The sequence below is a fragment of the Sciurus vulgaris genome, assembly GCF_902686455.1.
Source record: "Sciurus vulgaris genome assembly, chromosome: 1".
NCBI lineage: Eukaryota > Metazoa > Chordata > Mammalia > Rodentia > Sciuridae > Sciurus > Sciurus vulgaris.
The window spans coordinates 195,371,970-195,393,273 of record NC_136461.1 but is presented as its reverse complement, the minus strand read 5'-3'; the positions used below and the strand labels follow the sequence as shown (position 1 = coordinate 195,393,273).

General features: G+C 51.0%; 1 protein-coding gene across 1 annotated transcript; it reads right to left on the bottom strand.

Moving 5' to 3' along the window:
* Nucleotides 1-704: 704 nt before the first annotated feature.
* On the bottom strand, nucleotides 705-19,287 carry FAM83A (family with sequence similarity 83 member A). The gene is made up of 4 exons (XM_079128578.1): nucleotides 18,636-19,287; nucleotides 12,373-12,540; nucleotides 10,436-10,560; nucleotides 705-2,349 (listed from the first exon to the last, which is right to left on the bottom strand). The coding sequence occupies exons 1-4, from the start codon at nucleotides 19,113-19,115 to the stop codon at nucleotides 1,815-1,817; spliced, it is 1,308 nt and encodes a 435-aa protein (XP_078984704.1). The 5' UTR covers nucleotides 19,116-19,287; the 3' UTR covers nucleotides 705-1,814.
* Nucleotides 19,288-21,304: the final 2,017 nt, after the last annotated feature.

Below are 21,304 nucleotides of genomic sequence, written 5' to 3'. Positions count from 1 at the left end.
CAGAACAAAGCCAGCGGGCTGTTGCAGTGGTCTGAGGACCCAGGAGAGGCAGAACAGCCCTAAAATGACAGATTGGCCATAGAGGGGAAACTGCTGGTGGGGAGAGGTCAGGAGCCATCTAGGTCTTTCCTGCCCCTGGGCCGAGCCCACATTGATACCATCAGGACAGGTCTTGGGGAGCTAGTCTCAGGACCTTCTGTCACCCCAGAAGCCTTCCCCTTCCTTCAGCTTTCTCAGCAGACTGTGAGCTTCAGCCAGGCCTCGTAATTCTACCCCCGCCCATCCAGCGTTGCCTGGGAAACAGCAGCCGCAGGCCTGGGGCTGAAACACCATCAGGAACCAAAGGGCTCTCGGTCTCTCTCTCTCTTTCTTTTTTCTTTTCTTTTTTTAATTTTATTTATTTTTTTAACTTTCAGGGGGATAAAAAGGAAAGTGAGATAGGAATAGAATTTAAAAGAAAAAAGACAGAAGCCAAGGTGCCCTGCCCATGCCAGGGCTATTGGTCAAATAGGAGCAGAGGGATGGATGGGCTGATGGAAACCATATCTGCAGAGTAGGACTGAGGTTGTCACATGCTGTCAGAAATCAGGCCACCCAGAGGAAGGGCTCTCGACAGCAAAGGCCAGACATCTGAGCCGAAAATGAGACAAAGAAGATATTTGCCTAGGTGTTTGGGTGAAGGAGAGGGTGTGGACATGGGGAGGCCCTGGGGCCCCGGCACCTGTTTCCCTATGTCTGGAGCAGCCTGGATCACATCCCACTGCCACTGCCCTTTCCCCCAGCATCGCACCCCAGGTGTAGGGTTAAGTGTCATTTGGGAATGAATGAATGCAGGTTCGTGAGGGTTTGGCATTTGTTCCTCAGCAGATCCCCAGGCCAGGTAGAGGCACCTGGACCCACACCAATTAACAGATGCAGATTCTGGGGCCTCATCCTAATTCACTGGTCCCAAGGGTACCCTGGTATTTCTAGGGAAGAGGAGTTTCTTTGACTCTTTCCAGAAACATCCAGAATATTCCCACATCCACTTCTGAATCTTTCTTATTCAAATCTCTGGGGAGTGGACCATTCCTGGGAAACAGAAGTACCTACCAGCTATCTATATATTGGTACCTCAGTTTACCCATTAATAAAACTTAAGCGGCATCTGAGATAATAAGGATGATGGGCAAATGCACCCTTGGATCTTGGCTCACGTGCCTCGGTTACACCCTCACAGTGGCCATCACTGCAGCCAGGGTGCATTCACTTAGCTCATCAGGGCCACATTCCCGAACCCCACCCTGCAAGCAGCCAGTAAACATAGGCCCCTCTTTTTCAGCCAGCCAGTCTGACATTCTGGAGGAGCTGTGTCTCCCTTTCCAATTGGAGGCCCCGGTAAAGGTTTGCCTGGATTTTTGTACCTCAATTTCACTTCAGTGTGGTGGAGTCTAAGTTCCCAGCGTCTTTTACCACATCTGCCCCTTTTTACATGATGGAGACTTGGGGACCATTAACGCTGAAACTCTGGGTGATTTTTGGAAGACAGGGGCTCTGTTGTCATGATCTTGTCCTCTAGTTCCCTGCCACCCCCGTCTTCCTGAAACCTTCTGGAAAGGGTTACATAGGCCAAGTCAGTGAGGGGGAACACAGGGGCAGGTGGGGGCTGTCAAGCGGATGGTCTTAGGCCTGGGAGCACTCTGACGCAGGCAGTGAGTTTGTCTGAGTGCCTTTAAAGGAATCAGGCTGAACCTCGTAAGTTGCTGAGGTGGGGTCCTTGAGCCAGCAAAGCCAGAAGTGCCCTGAGCCGGCCCTGGGGAGCACAGGGGAGCACTTCAGAAATGAGGCGAGGCCTGTAGAAAGGGTCTCCAGATGTGGGTCACCCTGGGCACTAGGCCAAGCTGCTCGAGCTGCAGCCGTGTGGGCCTGTAGGCATTGAGGTTGTTGTAGGGGGTGGGCGGGCCATCGTGGGGCCTGGGGCAGAAGAGAGCCTGTGGAGACAGGGCTCCCCAAGGCCCGTGGTAGGGCTGAAACCTGGGGGGTGGGGGAGGGTTTAGGGCCAGGGGACTGCCAGCCCCAGAGGACATGGACACACTCTGGTTGTGGGGGTTGCTGCCTGTCGACGGGCTGCTGAAGAGGTTGGAGGATGTGCGGTCACTGGCAGAGCAGCTGCTGCCACTGAGGTCGCCGTTGGGGGTGCCGGGGCCCTCGCTGGGATGGAGGAGCGTGGACAGCCTGGGGGACTTCAGGCCCATCAGGGGCTTGGAGGAGGCGTAGAGGTGGCGGAATTCCTCGTCAAACAGCTCTACTGCCTGGCCTGTGAACTTGGAGAGGATGTTCCGGTGGACGTGTCCACAGAGCCAGGAGAAGCTGGAGGGCAAGAGGAAAGAGGGGTGAGACAGTGGGTGCTAGAGGCGGGACTGGCCTGAGCCTGGGACCCCCGGGGCAGGAAGGGAGGGCTGCACCCAGCCCCCCACTCCTGAGCAGGCTCACTTCACCCTGGGGGAAACCCTGTTGTTTGAGCCCTGGCAGGCTCTTGTCCCCTCTTCACAGAGGTGGACACCAAGGCTCAGGACCAGGACACGTTTGCAGATGAGCAGTTACGAGAGCTGGGTGAGTCCCCGACTGCCAGTCTCCCTCTTGGTGCTCAGATCAGGGTCCCTTAGAAGCTCCCTGGGGAGGCAGAAGGGAGCTGAGTGCCAGCTGAGTCCCAGTTGCCTCCATTCTGTGCGCAAAGGAGTCACCTAGCAGCTGGGGCCTCAGTCGCTCCACCTGCAAGGTGGGACACCTGCCTCCTGCCACCATTTGGGGTCTGCAAAGAATGGCTGCTAAAAGGTGGCCGCTCCTTGGAAGGCCGGCTGTGTTTCATGATAACCTAAAGTGCTCCTGAGGAGGATCCAGCCCATTTCAAATGCAAGCTCTTTGAGAGACAGGAAAGGGAGCTCAGGGCACACCCACAGGAAGCAAAACCGGACAGCTCCGGTCCATGCCAGAGAGTCACCCAAACACCCCGAAGACGCCCTCAAGGACTCACCCTGGCCCTCCGTTTAGAGTACTTAGGTTTTACATTTTATGATTCCCCGTTTGAAGAAAATTCTTTTCTATCTCTGGTGAAAAACTCCTCTCGGCTCACCCCCACCCAAATCTTTGAAAATCCTGACAGCATAGACAGCTCTGCCCGGAGGATCAGACTGTGTTCCTGGGTCGCTACTCAGAGAGACCAGCCAGGTGGGGAGCACCAGGGGAAGGACAGAGAGGACTTGGGTCGCCACTGGGGACAGTGGCAGAGCTGAACAGAAATGGGCCATGGAGGATGGGGTCCTCAGCTCCCACCCCTAGTCTGCCTGTCTTACACCCAAAGGCCTGCCCAGCCCCAGGAGGCCCTGTTCTGTCAGGTAGGGTGGACCCAATGTGACCAGGATAATTCTGGGGACAAGAATGAGGTTTTGATTAAACCTCTCTCCCCTGTCCAGGAGCCACTCACACAGCCCCGGAGAGCTAAGCACAGCCAGGAGCTGATGCTGAGCCAGGAGCCAGGCAGGTGGCAGGGAGCGGGCAGACACAGGGAAGATGGGGCTGGGCGTCAGGAGAAACCAGTCACCCCATGCTATTTTCAACCAAGCCAGGCCGGGCCAGGCCACATGGCTGGTGACTGCTCAAAAAAATAGGTCCAAAGCACCCTGGCAACTTCCTGGGCCCCTGCGTCTCTGCATGCAGGTGACCCCCACCTCCCCCATGCTTACCTGTGACACCCTGGCTACCTCTGTGTGTCCCCTTCATTCTCTGCATGCCCACACTTGTCAGCACATCTGTGTATCACATGCTTCAGCTTTTACTATTCCTCCCTCCCTCCCTCCCTCCCTCCCTCCCTCCCTCCCTTCCTTCCTTCCTTCCTTCCTTCCTTCCTTCCTTCCTTCCTTCCTTCCTTCCTTCCTTCCTACAACCCATGGGGAGAAATATGCTTTATTTTTACTGTTTCCTGGCTCTCCAGTACATAGCATTCACTGAGTCATAATCTTTGGCTCATGACCCACCTCTTCCCTGGCCTCTTCATGGCCCATGTTTTATTCATTTATCAATTTAATTAGGGTTTTAAAATAATGTCATCAGTGCCTATAAATCACCACCTAAATACAAGCTAGCCTCTTGGCCATAACCTGCACCCAGCCACATAGGCGTCCCTGCAATCCATTCCCAGGATCTGAATTTTTTAAAAATCAACTTTGGGCTGGGGGTGTAGCTCAGTGGTAGAGCACTTGCCTAGCATGAGTGAGGTCTTGAGTGAGCTCTGCAAAAAGAAATAAAATAAAATAAAATAAAATAAAACAAAATAAAATAAATCAGCACCAGGAGCCCTCTGATCATGACTCCCTGACTTTACTTCTTCCATCATTAAAAACAATGTGTAATATACTTAAAAAAAAAAAACAAAAAAACTTGGGATTGAACCCACGGTGCTTAACCACTGAACCATGCCCCCAGTCCTTTTTATATTTTGTTTAGATACAGGGTCTCCATAAGTTGCTTAGAGCCTCACTAAGTTGCTGAGGCTGGCTTTGAACTTAAGGTCCTCCTGCCTCAGCCTTCTGAGCCACTGGGATTACGGATGTGTGCCACCACACAAGCCTGGCTATAATGTATTCTTGAAAGTGAGTATTTTTACTTTAGTTCTTTTTAACATTCCCCAAATCTTTGGGGATTTTTTTCCACTTAATAGTCCATTGCGAAGGTGTATTCCTATCGTGGCTGTTGCCGTACACAGCACCTGGGTTATTTCTGTCATGGGCAGCGCCCCGAGAGCATTCTCACAGGTGCCTTCCCCCCAGGTGCGGACAGGTTTCCCTTGGATGTTTATCTAGGAGGGGAATTGCCGGAATATAAAGGGTGAAGATTCGGCTTTGGGAGAAAACGCCGACCTCTCCCACGTCATCTCCCCACGTGCCATCCTACAAGTACTGTATGTTAGCTCCTGGAAATCCAGTGTTTGGTATTGTCAGTCTTTTTATTTTTGTGTTGGTTGGAAAAGTATAAAATGTGATAAGAGGGGAAAAACCAAAACCAAAACCCTCTGAGAGGATGGAGCAGAGGAGGGATGGGGGAGTTGATCAGTCAGCACCATGGCGGAGGACCACGGCCTTGTCACGCTCCCTGTGTTTGGTGGACTCCCTATCTTGTGCCACCGTGTCCTGCTCACACCCGAACCACCCAGAAGCAACAGGCATGTCTGTGAACTGCCTCACCCCAGAGCCACTGCAGGCCCTGCATGACTGTGGCCGTGACCCTGACCTCTGTGCCTTCCCTCCCCAGCTGCCTCTGGGAAAGTGCTCCTCACTCCAGGTCCAGCCCCGGACTCGGCTTTCCTCCACGTGCTGTTTATTCTACTCTATTTCATTTTCATAAAATTCCAGACATTGTCCACTAAATTGATTTCACAGCCCACTAATGGTGGGTGACACAATTTGGAAGACTTTATTCCTTAAGCCACACGGGATGGCTGGAACCCAACCCGCTTTTATTCACTCATTCATTCAACAGACTTATGGCCACCTGCGGTGTGTCAGGCACTGTATTCACTGTACTTAGGCCAGAAATGCAACGGAGGAGGACACAGAGCAGACCAACTCTGAGCTCACAGCGTTCACAACTTAGCCAAAGAAGCCTGCACACAAATAATTACAAATTGCTGCAGGGTGAAGCCGAGGTGGACAACAGGACTCTGGTGATCAGAGAAGGCCTCTGAGGCACTGATTGGAAGCTGCCAGATCAGTGTCCTGAAGAGGAGAGGTTAGCAAGACAAAGGTGGCAGAAATGAGCCCCAGCAGCAAGAGCAAAGGCCTGGAGACGTGAAGGCATGCGAGAGCCTAGGAGGAGGCTGGGCAGCTCCATCACAGAGGAACAGGAGGCTGAGGCTGCTTAGAGGGAGGCCTGGTAAGGATTTCTTTTTTTTTTTTTCCCCCTAAAATCCATGGCAAGTGTTGAAGGATTTTAAAGATGGGAATAATCTGATCTGGTTCCTATTTTAAGATCTTTCTGTTCCTGGGAGAGAAAACCCATAGGTGGCATTGAGGTTAGGGCAGGAGGGCCAGTGTCATGCTGTTCCTGATGCCTGGTTTTGTCTACCTTCTCCTCAGCCCATGAGAAATTTCTTATCCTTCAGAGCCCAATTCCAAGCAGCAGTGTCGACCTCCCAGACGGGCCAGGCAGAAGCGGCGGCTCCCCCGGCCCACCCAGAGCACATGCTGACCTCACAGTGCATGTGCCCTCCTGCATGACCACTTCTCCATGTCTCTTTGGATTTTTAAATTTTATTTTGAGACAAGGCCTTGCTGAGTTGCTGAGACTGGCCTTGAACTTGGGACCCTCCACCTCAGCCTCCTGAGTAGCTGGGATTAAAGGCGTGAGCCATTGCACCTGGGTTAAATAAACATTTTTGTAGTGTATCTTACATGTCTGATAGCTAAGTATTTGCACTTGCTGTTTAATTCTCACAACAATCTTACATGGTGTTATTATTTACCATTTTGTTCTGATGAGGAAATTAACCCAGAGAGATAAAATCAGAGAGCCCCTTTATGAACTAAGGAAGTCAAATAGTTCTCCTCTCCGGGGAAAGCATAATATATGATACTATGTTTCCCTTTGTTCAGAAGTGAAGACACCAATTTGGTGAAAAGATTCACATTCTGATAAATTGAAGATGCACGGAGCTTTTGTTTCCCCCAAGGTGTCTAAGGCAAGTTTATCGGGAGGAAGCACCCCCACACACCCCAAGACAGGCCCGATCTGCTCTCCCTAAATTGCACCTGGGTTCAAATCTCTCGGTCCCTCGAGCTCCCTGGTCAGTGTTCACTGCACAGATAACAGGTGCTCGCTTCTCTGCGTTTTCTTTTCCGCCCATTGCCTTAGTTTCTCAACAGCAGGATTCCCAGGCCCTCTCCTGTCCATGGAGATGATCAGCCCTTGGCAATGCAGAATGCAGAGGGTAGGTTCTGGGAGGTGTAAATTGCTCAACAGTCTCATCTTTAACCTTGGGATGTGGTCTTATAAATAAAGAGTTTCCGGGGAAACATTCTTTTTTCTTTTAAATGTATCCGAACCTCAATCTATCAAAATTCAGATCATCTTAAAGTGAACTGCTTTGGGGCTGCTGCAGGGATGGAGCTCAGATGGCACCTGCTTTGATTTCTTTCCCAAGTTCCAGAGCTCTCAGCTCTTTGGGGCATTGGCTCCATCTCCTTTTTGCCCTCTGCTGAGGCAAAACCTGAGTTCCGGAGGAGAAAGTGACTAGAAGTGGGACTTCCAGACTGCAAGAATTTCTTAGTCACTATTCGCAATCACCCAAAGGTGGAAGTGACCCAGATGTCTATAAATGGATGAACAAATTGTGGTTCATTCATATAATGGAAGATTGTTCAACAATAAAAAGGAATTAAGCACGGAGATACGTTCAACTTGGATGAACCTTGAAAACATCATCTTAAGTGAAAGAAGCCAGTCACAAAATGCCACATACTGTATGATTCCATTTATATGAAACACCTAGAGAGGTAAATACATGGAAAAAGGAGACTGGTGCTTGCTAGGAACTGGGGAGAAGAGGGAATAGGAAATGATTGTTTAATGCGCATGTGGTTTCTTTTTGGGGTGATGAAAATATTTCAGAACTAGGTGATGGTTGTACAATGTTGTCAATGTACTAAATGCCATCGAATTGTGTTTTTTGAAGTGGTTACATTTATATTATATAAATTTCACTGTAGTAATAATAAAGTAAGAGGTGATTTCTCAGCACAGACTCCTCACTCCAGTTTGTCTTCTTGGATCAGGGACAATTGCCAAAATCTAACAGAAAGTGTGAAAATAATAGCGCCATGATTTGAATATGGATGTGTACCCCCAACATCTATGTTGGTAAGGGCCTGCTTCCCAGGGTGGTGGTCTTGGAAGCTGGGGCCTAGTGAGAGGTTCTCAGTCCTTAGGCATGCCCTCAAAAGGGATCTAGGGACCCTGCTGTCCCCTCTCTGCTTTAATTTGAGATGTGATCACTCGCTCCTACATACTCCTGTGATATGCTGCCCTCACTAGAAGTCAAACCAATGAAGTTGCCTGATCTTAGAATAAACATCCCAAACTGTGAGCTAAATACAACTTTCCTCTTTATAAAGTTAGTTGCCTCAGGTATTTTGTTGTAGTAACACAAAACGACTAATGAAAGTGATATGGAAAAAATATATATCTTGTGCCATGTACTCAGTATTTATGTCCCCCAAATTCACGTGTTGAAAACCCTAATCCCCAGTGAGGTGGTATTAGGAAATGGGTCTTTGGAAAGTGATTAGGTTATGAGGATGGAGGCCTCCTAAATGGGATTAGTGCCCTTATAAAGGAGACCCCAGGGAGCTCCCTTACTCCTTTTGCCATGGAGGGGTAAAGACACGTTTTCACCATAAAGACAGTGGGAAGGCATGGGTCTAAGGCTATAGCCCCCTGCCTTACACCAAATCTGCTAGCACCTTGATCATGGACTTCCCAGCCTTCAGAACTGTGCAAAATCAGTATCTGTTGTTCATAAGCCATCCAGTTTATGGTATTTTGTTATAGCTGCCCAAGTAGACTAAGATACTGTACAAATCTAAGTCAACAGAAAACTGAAGGTGAATATCAATATCATAGAAGTGTTATTTAAGCTTAAAGACATTAATAACCTGAAGAAAGGCAGTGTACTTCAGATGTAAGGGTTCTAATCCTTTTTCTTCCTCCCTTTATACTCCTCCGTCCCTGGCTAGAGATTCTGCAGGTGTCTCCTGTGGCTGTATGGTGGTGTCCCCGACTCTTGCCCTGGGGAAGGAGGGCATGCCGCAGGTCTCCTGATCCCCTGTCCACTCTGGCCCACTGTGCTGCAAGCCTACTGTGATCCTGTTTATTCCCAGTGTTGCCTCTCTGCTCCTGTTTTATCAGTTGCTGCTGCGTGTTTGCAGTGGAATAAGGGAGATCCCCTCTGCGCTCTCTGCCACACCTCCTACCTTCTCAAACTCAGCGTTCGCAAATGGCCTCGGCTGTTCCTCCCTTCCATGACTGCACCCTCATTGCCTCTCTCCCTGAAACCCACCACCAAATGCACTTCCCCAGTGCCACCACCAAGGACATTTAGCAGAATATCCTTTAGGATCTGCAGGCAAGTCTCAAAGAGGGACCCAAGCAAGGTAGCATTGTTGGAATAAGTGGATGGTCAGTCATTTGGACGTAGGAGTCTTGATGTGAATGACAAAAACAAACATTTCTCCAGAGATATGCCAACAAGCACAAGACCTCAGCATCTGTAGCCTCAGAGATGCAAACCGAATGCCCAAAGAGGTATCACTTTACGCCCCCAGGATGGCTGTAACGACCAGCAATAAGCATTGCCTAGGAAATTGTATCAGAGAAATGTAAATGATACAGCCACTTCAGAATAAAAGCTATTGGTTCCTGGAAAGGTTAAACACAGAATTATTCTATCACCCAGCAATCCCAGGGAGGACATACTGAAGAGAGTTAAAAGCCAAAGGGAATGGGAGGTGGGGAAGGGAGTAGGGGAAGTGCTGGGTGGCCAAATCATATTGTTACATTGTGTATTTGCACATGTGCAAATATGTAACAAACAAATCCCATATTATGTACAACTATATGCACCAATAAAAAATGGGAAAAAATAACACATTTTATGAGCATTCTTAGAATTGTTCCTAAAGGCCCAAGAGTAGACACTGTGCAAATGTCCACCAGCTGATGAATGGATAAAGAAAATGTGATGTGTACACCCAGCCGTGTGAATCTTGAAAACATTATGCTGAGTGAAATACGGCTGCATATTATATGATTCTATTCATATGAAATGTCCAGATGAGGGAAACCTCTGGAGACAGGAAGTAGATTAGTGTTTGCCTAGGGAGCCGCTGTGCTGGGGGTCTTGGGAAGAGGCTGTGATGGGCAGGGAGTATCCTCTTGGAGTGAAGATAATGTCCTTATTTGTGGTGGTTGCACAACACTGTGCATGTTAGGAACTGAGTTGTACATTTAAGTGGTGAACTGTCCAGTGTGTGAATTAATAAATCTCCATAAATTGGTTGTATTAATAAGAATTTGAAGGTGAAACAGAGCATGCACATACACAATAAAAGTAAATAACGCCACTTTGTAGACACACCAAAGAGAGATGAGAAGGGAAAAGAGGAATCTATATCCTGTTGCAATATCAGGGGAAACTGAGGCACCTGGCAAAGCCTTTCTGCCCTGAATGGGTACAGATTTTGTGCCTCCTATCCCACCCATGTGATAAGTTCCCTTAGTGGACATAGCAGGGACATCCTGGGAGCTGCTGGGGTGTGTGTGAGCAGTTGAATGCTGGTCTGCACCTGGTCTGACCCTTGGCACCACAAAATCTCAAAGCCACACCAGGAGAGAACCCAGTGCTCACCTGTATGATCCAGACAGGACAAATCTCCAGTCTGAGATGATGAACTTCTCCTGGATTTGGCCGGAGAATTTCCTGCCTGATTTGGCATAATACACCTCTCCTTCCACACTCCGTATGGAAATGTTCTGTTGGAAGGAAAAATCAATGTGCCACTTACAAATTACATGTTTAAATATATAGACTGACCTGTCATTTGGATGTATCCCCCCAAATTCTGTGTGGAAACCTAATGCCCAGTGTAATGGTATCAGGAGGTGGGGCCTCTGGGAGGTGATTAGGTCATGAGGGTGAGCCCCTCACCAAGGGGATTAATGCCCTTATGAAAGAGAGCTCCTTCCCTCCTTCTGCCAGATCAAGGACACAGTGAGAGGACAGCCCTTTATGAAGAAGGCAGTGGACCCTCACTGAACACTGAATCTGCTGGCCTTCACGTTGGACTCTCCTCTTTCCAGAACTGTGAGTAATAAATTTCCACTGTTTATAAGTCTTCCACTCTAGATATTGTTATAGTCGTGTGAACAGACTAAGACAATCACATAGGGAAAAGTCTAGAAGGATGGTCACCAAGAAGAAAACATGTGCTCTCTCTGGATTAAGAGTATTTTAATTTTTCCCTTGGATCTCAAGAGGTCTGTCACTTACTTAGGGGCAATTCCAGTCCTGCCTTCTAAAGGGTTTGGTGACATGTGTCCCTGACACCAAGCTAGGCAGAGGGACAGCCCGTGCAGCCTGAAGGGGTGGTTTTGTGAAGGTCCCAGTGGATCCTGGATGGTCCAGAGAAAAGGTGTGACCACTACCCAAATCCTGGCCCTTCTTATCCTTGGCCCCCCAGCAGTCCCTGCTGCCCAGCTCTGGGCTGGACCCCTCAGAAGGCTGGAAGAAATGAAAGGGCAGTGACGTGTGGGGCTCTGTCTCAGGGTTAAGGCTGGGGAGGTGGAACACTGCCAGATCCCTCCAATGTCTGCTGGTCTCCAGGCAGGCTCTGGGAGGACACACCCAGGAGGGGGAAACATCCCATTGTCCTGTGGTGAGCAGACAACTGTTGGGTGTGGCCAGTGTGCACCATGGAAGCAAGGCCAGCACTGACTCCCTTGACCTGTTTCAAAGGACTCCTGCCAAGGAGGTATGACAGGTAGTCAGGCAGATCCAGCTAGCGGCGCTGAGCTGAGGCTGAGGCACCAGGAGGGAGCCTTGCGCGTGCCCGTTCCCAGGCAGGGTGGTCAGGAGGGAGGGTGGAGCTTCATCCTTGTCTGGGAGGCTGTCCCAGAGGCCAACCTGCCTGAGCTGAGGGAAGGCACCAAGGGAGCCCCAAGGACCACCCGTCCACTGTCCTCTGAGCCTACTGATGAAAGCCATGGGTGGTTTTCTATGTGATCTTGAATTAGCTGCCCTCAAGTTTGTGTGGCCATTAACTCTTCTCCCTGGGTTTCTTTTCTACCTGCCAGAGAGGGGAATGGGAGGCTTGGTGAAGTCCAGGAGCATTCATTTGCTGTTGGGTCCAGGAGTTCTGCACATGTGTGCAGGACACCCTGCCTGTGAGGCACATGCACTGGGTTTCCCTGGCTGAAGGAGGAAAGGACTACTTGGGGAGATGCTGCTCACCAGGCGCCCATGGCCTGTTCACTTCCCAGGTGCAGGCATCCAGGCAAGAGCAATGGGTTATGAGTGCAAGGATGGAAATCTCTCCCAGGTCGGGTCCTGAGAACATCCTGCAGAATCCTCCTGCAGGATTCTTAAATCTGTCATTGCTTTTATGGAGGCCATGTATTCTTTATGGTGTTTAGAGGGAAGTTGACCTACATAGGAATTTGAGCAAGAAATAAGCCTTTTTTGTGCTGAGTCATTAAAATGAGATGGGGGGTATTTGTTATCATGGCAAAGCCCATTAGATCCTGCCTGATACAAAGTTCCCTTAGGACTCTCATGGGGACCCCTACCTTGAGGTGACTGTCAGAGATCTGGACTTTGTCACACATCTCCTGGAAGAGCTTCACACCTCCCTGGTCCAAGAGCACACAGACGAACACCCCACGCTTGTTGGCTGCCTCTAGAATGTCACAGAAGATCTCCACATCCGTGAACACATCCATCAGGATGGCCAGGACCTGGGCCAGGGCAGAAGGCTCGGTTACCAGGAAAGTCAGGGCCAGGTGATAACTAGTCTCAGCCATTTCACTGAGGCCCCAAAGGCCTGGAAGAGCCAGAGGAGAGAGGGTCAGGGGTGGGGAGGGTCTGAGTGAGCAGGGTTCAAGGAGGGGAAAGAAAGAGCTGGAGTGGGTTCAGGACAGAGTTCTACCCTGTCCTGAACTGACCTCCCAGCCCCAGTGCATGGTCTAGGTCCCTACACCCGTGTTGGATTGGAGGGCAGAGGGGGACAGGAGGAAGGCTGAAAGGGGAGAGCAGAGGAGCTGGGTACCTCAGGGAGCTGACTTTCTGCTCAGTTGCCATGGGTGTCTGGACAGGGAGGGAACTGCTGAGTGAATGCTCATCCTGGGCTGGATGTCAGAAAAGGACCCAAGACCCATTAGAACCCAGCCCTGTTATCATAGGATTGTGTTCGCATACATTTAAGTGTATGGCACCAGAGATGGCCAGGGCCCTCTCTCTCTGCTGAAAGATGAATGCCTCCTCTTCAGAGGTACTGATGAAAGTGACAGCTCTTCACTCTGATAGCTCAGTAAGTCCTTCCAGTTCTGTGACAGTGGGTCCCCGTTCCCTTGAGAAGGGGTAGGTTTGGAAATAACCTGGTGTTAAGCATGTTCAGAAACACAGATGCACAGTATCTTGTCTTGTTTGCTTCCTGTGGGTATTGGCTTCCAGCTGGATTAATTTGAGGCCAATTACTGGTTTGAACTACTACTCTTCTTCAGTGCCCTGGATGGGGGTGCCCCCTTGGAGGGTGTAGCAGGTTGAACAGTGCTCTCCCCAAATATAAGTCCACATCCTTACCAGATCACCCACCAGACTCTGTGGGTGAGACTTTGGGAAAAGGTCTTTGCAGATGTAGTTACATAAAGGAGCTCAAGGTGCAGTGACCCTGTATAACCCAGTGGGACCTAACTCCAGTGACAAGTGTCCTTATAAAAGGTACCAGAATATTGTGTGAGAACAGAGGTAGAGATTGGAGTTGGACAGCCACAAACCAAGAAATGCCTGGAGCACCAGAAACTGGGACACTCAAGAACCCCTTGAGCCTTTGAAAGGAACATAGCCCAAATGACACCTGATTGTGGACTCCTGGCTTTTAGAACTGTGAGAGAATAAATTTCTATTGTTGTAAGCCAGCAAACGTGTGTGCTTTGCTCTGGTAGCCCCCAAGAAACTAACATGGATGGGTAGTACAGAGGGTCAGAGATCTAGCAGGGGTTAGGAAACTTCACCTCCAGTCCTGGAGCTTCTGGAAACCAGCTGAATGACTACATAAGTCGCTTGACCTCACTGGGTCTTAGTTTCTTTGCCTAAACAACACTGTTCAACAACACAGCTTTCACTATCATGCAGTATGAGTCTAACCATAAGCCTAATAATGTAGATAAAAGCTCCACACTACATAGCTATTCCATGTAGTTAACTATGACTATTATTTTTTAAACACATTGTTCATAAGAAAGTGTAGACAACGTTAAAATAACACTGAGAAACACTGTGGTCTTAACCCAGGTTATAGAAAAGAGTTAAAATGACTGCCCATTCCTCTACGGGCATAACAAAAGGAATAGGGTAGGTGTGGCTGGTTCTGGATAGGGCCAATCAGAGGGACCAGCACAGCCAGGTGAGGCTGGCTGAGAAGAAGCTGGGAAGCCCTCTGTATAACACCTTGCTGAAAGGGAAGAAAGTTGGAAGCAGAGCCTGGTGGGCCAGCTCCAGGAACCCACAGCTTCTGAGAAATAGCCAGGCAGGGGGATGCTGCTCTGCTGGGGCAGACCCTGCACATGGGGTCATCCTGTCCAGTGGGAGCCAATCCTGGCACAGGGGAGCCCCTCAGGGTCTGGAAATTCTGCTGCTTCTCAAGGGCGGGGATGGGAGAGGAAATGGGATTTAGGTCCTGGTATGGTCACGACCAGTGCTGGGGAAAGCCACTGGGGACCCTCAGCACCCAGACCCCCACTCTGTGCTCCTACTTTTTCTTTGTCTCTTCTATATTCTAATGTTTCTTTTTTGGGGGTGGGGGGTCTTTTGAAGGATGAGTAATAACAACAGCAAGGTTTCGTTATGTACCTACTACCAGCCATAGGTCCGTCCCATGAAGTTTCCACGACTAGTACCCCAGCCTCCCAGGTGAGGAGCCAGGGCACCTTCCCCAGCCACGTAGCTGGACTACAGTGGACAAGCCCCAGGCCTCAGCCAGAACTTGTGCCCCATTGCTCTGCTCCAGGTCTGCAAGATGAGTTCTGATGTCTGTCTGTCCACCTGTCTGTGTACACTAGATACAGCCTGAGTGAGGGAGGATGAAGGAGGAATATTCCAGAAAAAGAAAAATAATTCCAGTTCCCAGTTTCTCTTTCAGGAAATCTGTCCTATCCTATCTCCATTCCAGATTCTCCGATGACCTTGGGCTTGCCCGATAGACTTCCCAGGGTTTGGTCTTAGGGTCCCTTCATTCTTCTCTTAAAAATCATTGACAATCTCGAGAGCTTTATGTGAATTCAAGCTATCAGTACTTAGCATATTAGAAACTAAAACTGAGAAATTTTTGAATAGTTTTATTAATTATTTTAAGATATCAATAGTTGATCCATTACATAGTAACATAAAATAACAGGTTTAATGAAAAGAATTAGCTCTAAGCTGGGCACAGTAGCACAGGCCTGTAATCCGCGTGGCTCTGGAGGCTGAGGCAGGAGGATCATGAGTTCAAAGTCAGCCTCAGCAACTTAGTGAGAGGCCCTAAGCAACTAAGCAAGACCCTGTCTCTAAATAAAATATATAAAAGGGCTGGGGATATGGCTCAGTGGTTAAGCATTCCTGGGTTCAAACCCTGGAATTCCTGGGTTCAAAAAAAAAAAGAAGAAGAAGAAGAAGAAGAAGAAGAAGAAGAACTAGTTCTAAAAATATGGTGAGCAGCGTGGCCTTGTTTTAAAATTTCATGTGCATATGGTGGAGCTGGGGATGGAACCCAGGGCCTGTGCATACTGAATAGGTGCCCGGCCGTGGACCCACCCTGGGTTTATATTTTGCTGATCTCTGTGATGTCTGCCTTCACTGAGGAGCATGGCTTCTCCTGTCTCCTGCTTCAGTTCACTGGATACCTGGTCTGCAGGGAAGTCCATGAAGATTATCCAGCCTCACCTGGATAAGTGGCAAGAAAAGAGAGCCTGGTCCTCATGCAACCTGTGGGAGGCCTCAGCGTCCTTCAGGGACTTGTGCCACACTTGGAGACTGCTCAAAATAGAGGGCACGTCCCCACTGCCCTGCCTTCTTCGTCCCCACCACTCACCACTCCTCAGAGTCCCACATGCCCAAGCTCTGGTCCTACCAGGGGATGACCCACCTCCAGGACACGTGACCTTTCATGCCTCCTGATGTTCGCATCTGACCCTCCCTAGGACTGGATTCCTTTTCTCTTCTCCTCTGCCTCACAAACTCCTACTTGGCTTTAGAGACTCTGCTCTGAGGCTATCTCTGGGAAGTCTGCCTTAGTCACCCTCTACCTGCTCCCAGGCGCTGAGGGCTGCCCACTGCTGCCCACGGTGTCCTCCTGTCCTCTCCCCTAAGGGGCAAGCAGCCACAGGAGTTCTCCAAGGACAAGCGACCTCTCTTGTTCCACTCTGCCATCCTGCGATTTGTGGAGTAAAGGCATTGGAGGGAAGGGGCTCCTGCTTCCTGGGGAGTAGAATCTGACCCAGAAGACATGCAGGCTGGCTCCTCAGCTTTTCCCCTGTCCTCCTCTGGGGGACTGAGGCCATAGGAGAGGGAGAGTTCAAACCCCACTCTCCTTCCTCTCTCCTCCTTTTACTTCTCCAGACAGCCTGTGACTGGGCAACCAACCCTAACCCGGGGCCCATGTCTCTGGGACAGTCCATCCCTGAGCCCTCGCACGCTTGGGTGTGTGAGAGTGTGTTTGTAGGAGAGAGATATCACAAACAGCCTGCAGGAGCCTGGTCAGTGATAAACAGGGTGAAGGCCTTAGGGGCCCAGGACAACAGGGGGTAGTGGGGACTGTGTGGCAAAGGAAACCTATTCAAAGGGGTGACCCCACTTTGACCCCTCAGCACTCGCAAAGCTGGGTCTCCCTATCTGCCAGGGGGAACTAGAAAGTCTCACTTTAGGTAGATCTTCAGATTTTGGTGTAGTCCTAAATTCATAACATACTAAGTTGTTCAAAGGGGCGTGAACAGACCTCAGGGCCACAGAAGTGAAGGGGAACACCTTGCCAGCTGGGCAATAGGAGGCCAGGGCTCTGGCAGGGGCTTGTGTCTCTCAAGCCCTGACTGGCCTCTTTCCAGGACTCCCTTGTGCTGCAGCTGGTGCTGTGATTGAGGGTCTCTCAGCAACTCTGCTCCCACCCCTAGACATCACACAGAAAGACCAGGGCTCACGCACTTGGGAACAGGCCTTTGGAGCCAGAAGGGACCCTGTCTAGCATACAGACTGAGTCCCAGGAGGTCAGGGGACTTGAAAGAGGTGGTGCAGGCAGCCCCAGGCGGCCCGAGCTCCTGGCTGCCTGCCCAGACCCGCCTGTCAAAATGATGTCGCCCTGTCACAGAAACATGAAACGCTGCTCTGAAGCAGCCCAGTCACACGAAGCCACTCCACCCGTTGCTACCTTCCATGTGAGTGTCCAGAATCTCCCCTCTCCTCCCCTTCCACATGCAGCTCCCGCCTTTGGTAGCTTTCTCCAGAACCTGGAGATTTCACACAATATTAACGCTGGCAGGCGATTGAGTCATGAAACTGGTACCCTAGCGAAAATAAGCCAAAATGTCAGTATGTATTTTTAAGAGTTCTTTTGACTATAATGAAACAAATAGTTTTCGTGACACAAAGAAAAACTAGAATTTTTTTTTTTCAGCAATGGGAATTGAACCCCAGGGGCTCTGCCACTGAGCTGCACTCCTGACCCTTTACATTTTTGGTTTTGAGACAGGGTCTCCCTACATTGCCCAGGCTGGCCTTGGACTTGCAATCCTCTTGCCTCAGCCTCCCAAGTAGCTGGGATTCCAAAAGCATCACCACACCTGGCAAAAATCAATCTCTATGGATGATGAATCTGTTAATCTTCACAGATGACAGAGATCTTGTCTTAAAGTCTATTCTCACCCCTGCCCCTCTGCAACTTTGGGAGGGAGAGGAGGAGATCCATAGACCTGTGCTGAATGGTCATTTTGTGCACCTGGGTAGGGTGAGGCCCCAGATAGCAAGTCCTTCTACTTATTCCCCAGCTGACAAAGGCCACCCAAGGCCCAAGCATATGGGGGCACTGGAGAGGTCCTGGCCTGGCCTGACTCAGCTGCTGCCAGGTACTGTCTTAAGGACTTTTCCTCTTCTAAGTTTCTTATTAAAATATCAATATTCAGGGGAGGAGAAACCTTCTCTGCTGTGGGCCCCATCTTCTGCCTGGTCACTGGCTTCGTTCAGGTGTCACAGATCACCTGTGGGCAGACAGATCTAAGCAGAGTCTGAAAGGACAAGAGGCAAGTGGGTGCCTCAATGGAGTGGGCTCCTCATTTGGAAGCAAAGAGGTGGGCTCCTCACCCAGCCTGGGGGATTCAGAAAAGCCTTCCCCAAGAGGGAGTGGTGTTAGGGACAGTGAGGGGTGCCCAGGCAGAGTGACAGAATGTGTAAAGACCTGAAACCAGAGCTTGATGGGTGGAGAATCCATAGGGCACTCAGTCTTGAGTGGAAGGAGGTAGGACAGGGGCTGTGAGCCGCCAGGAGTTCGCTCCTCCCTCCACTGCAGACAGAGCTATGGCTGGCTCCAGTCTTGCAGTGCAGGGAAGGCCCTGCTGCCGCTGGAGGCTGGGTGGCTGGGGATCCAGATGAAGAGGAGGGCCAGGTAGAAAGTGATGCAGAGTTCTAGTGATGGGTCTTGGCAGCCCGTGCCCATGCTGTGGCAGGTGACGTCAGGAGGTCAGTGATCCAGAGCATGGCAGAGCGCAAAGCCCCCAACTCCATCCTAGACCCCAATCACCTGGATTCTGAACCTGAGAGCAGGACGCACCCCCTCTCCCTGCTCTACCTGCCTCTTCCTCCCACCTACCTGGTTGGTCCGGGTGATGCAGCGGCGTACGAGGTCTCTGATGTTGTTGTGCTTGTCCATCTGGAAGTACACGGTGGCGCTGGACTTTTCCTTCATGTAGGGCTTCTCAGTCGAGGCCCAGGTGTGCAGCAGGGCTGACTCGCTGCCCTCTGAGACCACAGGGAAGTAGGTTCCTGACTGCAGGGAACAGGAGTCGAGTCCTCTGGGGCCTGCTTCTGCCCCTCCTGCAGGATCTGAGGTACAAGGTGGCTCCTTGGCTTCTGTCTGAATGTATTGGGTTTCCACCGAGGACAGGAAGTCCACCTCACCTTCCTGGCTGAGTGTCCGCCAGTAGGCTTCAAGACCCCCATCCAAGAGGGCGTCTGTGGCCAGCCGGGCGCTCTCGTTGTCACTGAAGTCGGCCCTGGCTGGCCGGATCCACTGGCTCTTGACATCTTCCAGACGCTTCCGGATCTTGCCTACATGCCTTGCCCGGCTCATTCTCCCGTCCCTCAGTCGTGGAGGGAGGCAGCGGCTGGAGCTCGTCCAGATGTGGGGCGCACGTAGAACACGCCGCAGAGTAGAGGCCTCCCAGCGCTGGGCTGGGGCACAGGGTACCTGCCGCCCCTCCTCTCGCTCAGAGAAGTGACTTGCCTCTGTCCCTGCACAATGCTTCTCAGGGATCCTCACCTGCAGCTGAGGGATTGGCTTATCTCCGAGGGACGCCGCCCCGCCCGCAGGCCCGAGGGCTGGCTCAGTCTCCACCTTGGCACAGTCAGCCATGGGATATTTCCTCTCCTCCAGCCGCAGCTGAGCCGGCTTTCCCGCTCGGTTGCACAACTCACCAGGCTGGAGCCCCAGGCCTTTGCTACAAAGCTGGGAACCATCCCCAGCCTACGGACAGGTGGGCCTGAAGGAGGAGGGCCCCTGGTGGCTCGGTACCCTCCTGTGCTCCTGGGTTCGAACCCTGATTAGTTCAGGGGCCAGATTTTCCCTGGGAGAAAGATACTGTGGCCATGATGAGCCTTGTGGGAAGAGCCAGAGACAAGTGGCCACCAGGTGCCCTCCCTCCCTCGGAGCACCCCGAGTGCCCACCCCTCCAGTGGTCCTGTGAATGAGCCCTCCTATCTCTGCTTTGGGTTTGTCAGTGTCGTATTGCAGAACCCACACAGAGGTTGAGCCGACCCTGACCCATTGGACGTGCACGTGTCCACTTGGAATAGGGTCTGGTGAAGAATCGGAGGCTGTGTCCTGGCTCAGGAACGGATGACATCGGCCTTGGGCTGGAGGAGGAGGGGGCAGTGCATCTGAATGGATCATGAACTCAAATCTGAAGGGAATGGCCACATTTCCTCCCCAGGTCAGATCATGGCCTGACAGTGGAACAGGATATCTGGAACCCTGACTGCCTTGGGTTCTTCTGGAAACACCTCTGAGATGAGGATTTGAGTACAGGGACATTGGAAGGTGATTCCAAGAAGCAGGGGGTGGGGTGGGCGGTGAGACAGAGGGGAGGAAGCCAGCCCAAGGCAAGTTGATGCTTAGGTTGTGTCGTGGCCATCTGGGGTTCACAGACATCCTGTGGGCATCCAGGGCTCAGTGCACTGGGAACCTCGGGTAATGGGGTAGAACACATCTCAGTTTCCTACCCAGAGGGTGAGAACGCTGAGGGGTCATCCGCCAGCACCCCTTCATCACTGGTGGAGGGCGGCTCCCTGGTTGTTTGCGCAGCGCTCTGGTCTGCTGTGTGAGCCGCCCCCGCAGCGCTGGAGCAAGCCCGAGGCAGGGAGGATGAGTTAGAGGAAGCGGTGCTTCTGGAAGAGGTGAGTGTGCCAGTGGAAAGACAGGAGGCAGAGCAGGGTTCTGATGACACCGCTAAGGAACCATGCCAGAAAACCAGGACACATGGTCTTCAAGAGCCAGCATGCAGCTAGGCAGGTGTCTCTCGAGGCCACGACCGTCCACGGAGGAAACAGCTCTGGGCACCGTAACCCTATGAAGCTGTGGCCCACCTGGCTCAATCTGATAGTAAGCAATGTTGCTTGAAGTGCAATTCAAAGAGGCAAAAAGGAGTTTAAAAGGAATTTGCTCACAATCCTGGGCAAGATCCTTTTATTCTGTCTCTCCTCCTTACAGTCCCTGGAGCCTCAAGGAGGAACCCCCAATAATCCTCCAATAATCCTCTCTCTCTATCTCCTCTTTGGCTCTCTGCCCTCTCCCTGTCTTCTGCCAACTCTTGCTCATGGAGTTGACTTGATCTTGTCTCCCACAGCCTCCTCCCACTTCCCAGTGCTGGTCTAGACTGTGCCTTCCTCAATCCAGCCTCTGCTTCTGCATCCCCCAAGTCCAGTCCCTAGTCTAGTGAGACAGACCTGGGCAAGGGGTAATAATCTATGGGATTTGTTCTAGTTTATTCTATGATTCAAGAGCTGTCTATGGTTCCCCATTGCCTGTCAAGTTAAGTACCAAGTCCTAAGCCCAGCTCTTGAGACCCTGCACAAAACGACCCCACATGAACCCTGCAGTCTCCCCAGCTTGGTCATCATGGAGGGTCACACTGCATGCTGACTGTCTGCACCGAGGGTGAGATGGGTTATCTGGCTCTGTCACAGAAAAGGAAACCAAGGCTCGTAGAGAGTGAGCAACTTGTCCCAGATCACACGACTAGTGAAAGGCCCAGCTCAGGCCTC

Coding starts and splice junctions, on each gene's coding strand:
- FAM83A (XM_079128578.1), bottom strand. CDS start 19,115: ATGAGCCGGGCAAGGCATGTAGGCAAGATCCGGAAGCGTCTGGAAGAT. Junction 12,541..18,635: donor GCATCACCCGGACCAACCAG/GTAGGTGGGAGG, acceptor GCCCTGGCCCAG/GTCCTGGCCATCCTGATGGA. Junction 10,561..12,372: donor TCTCTGACAGTCACCTCAAG/GTAGGGGTCCCC, acceptor TCCTTCCAACAG/AACATTTCCATACGGAGTGT.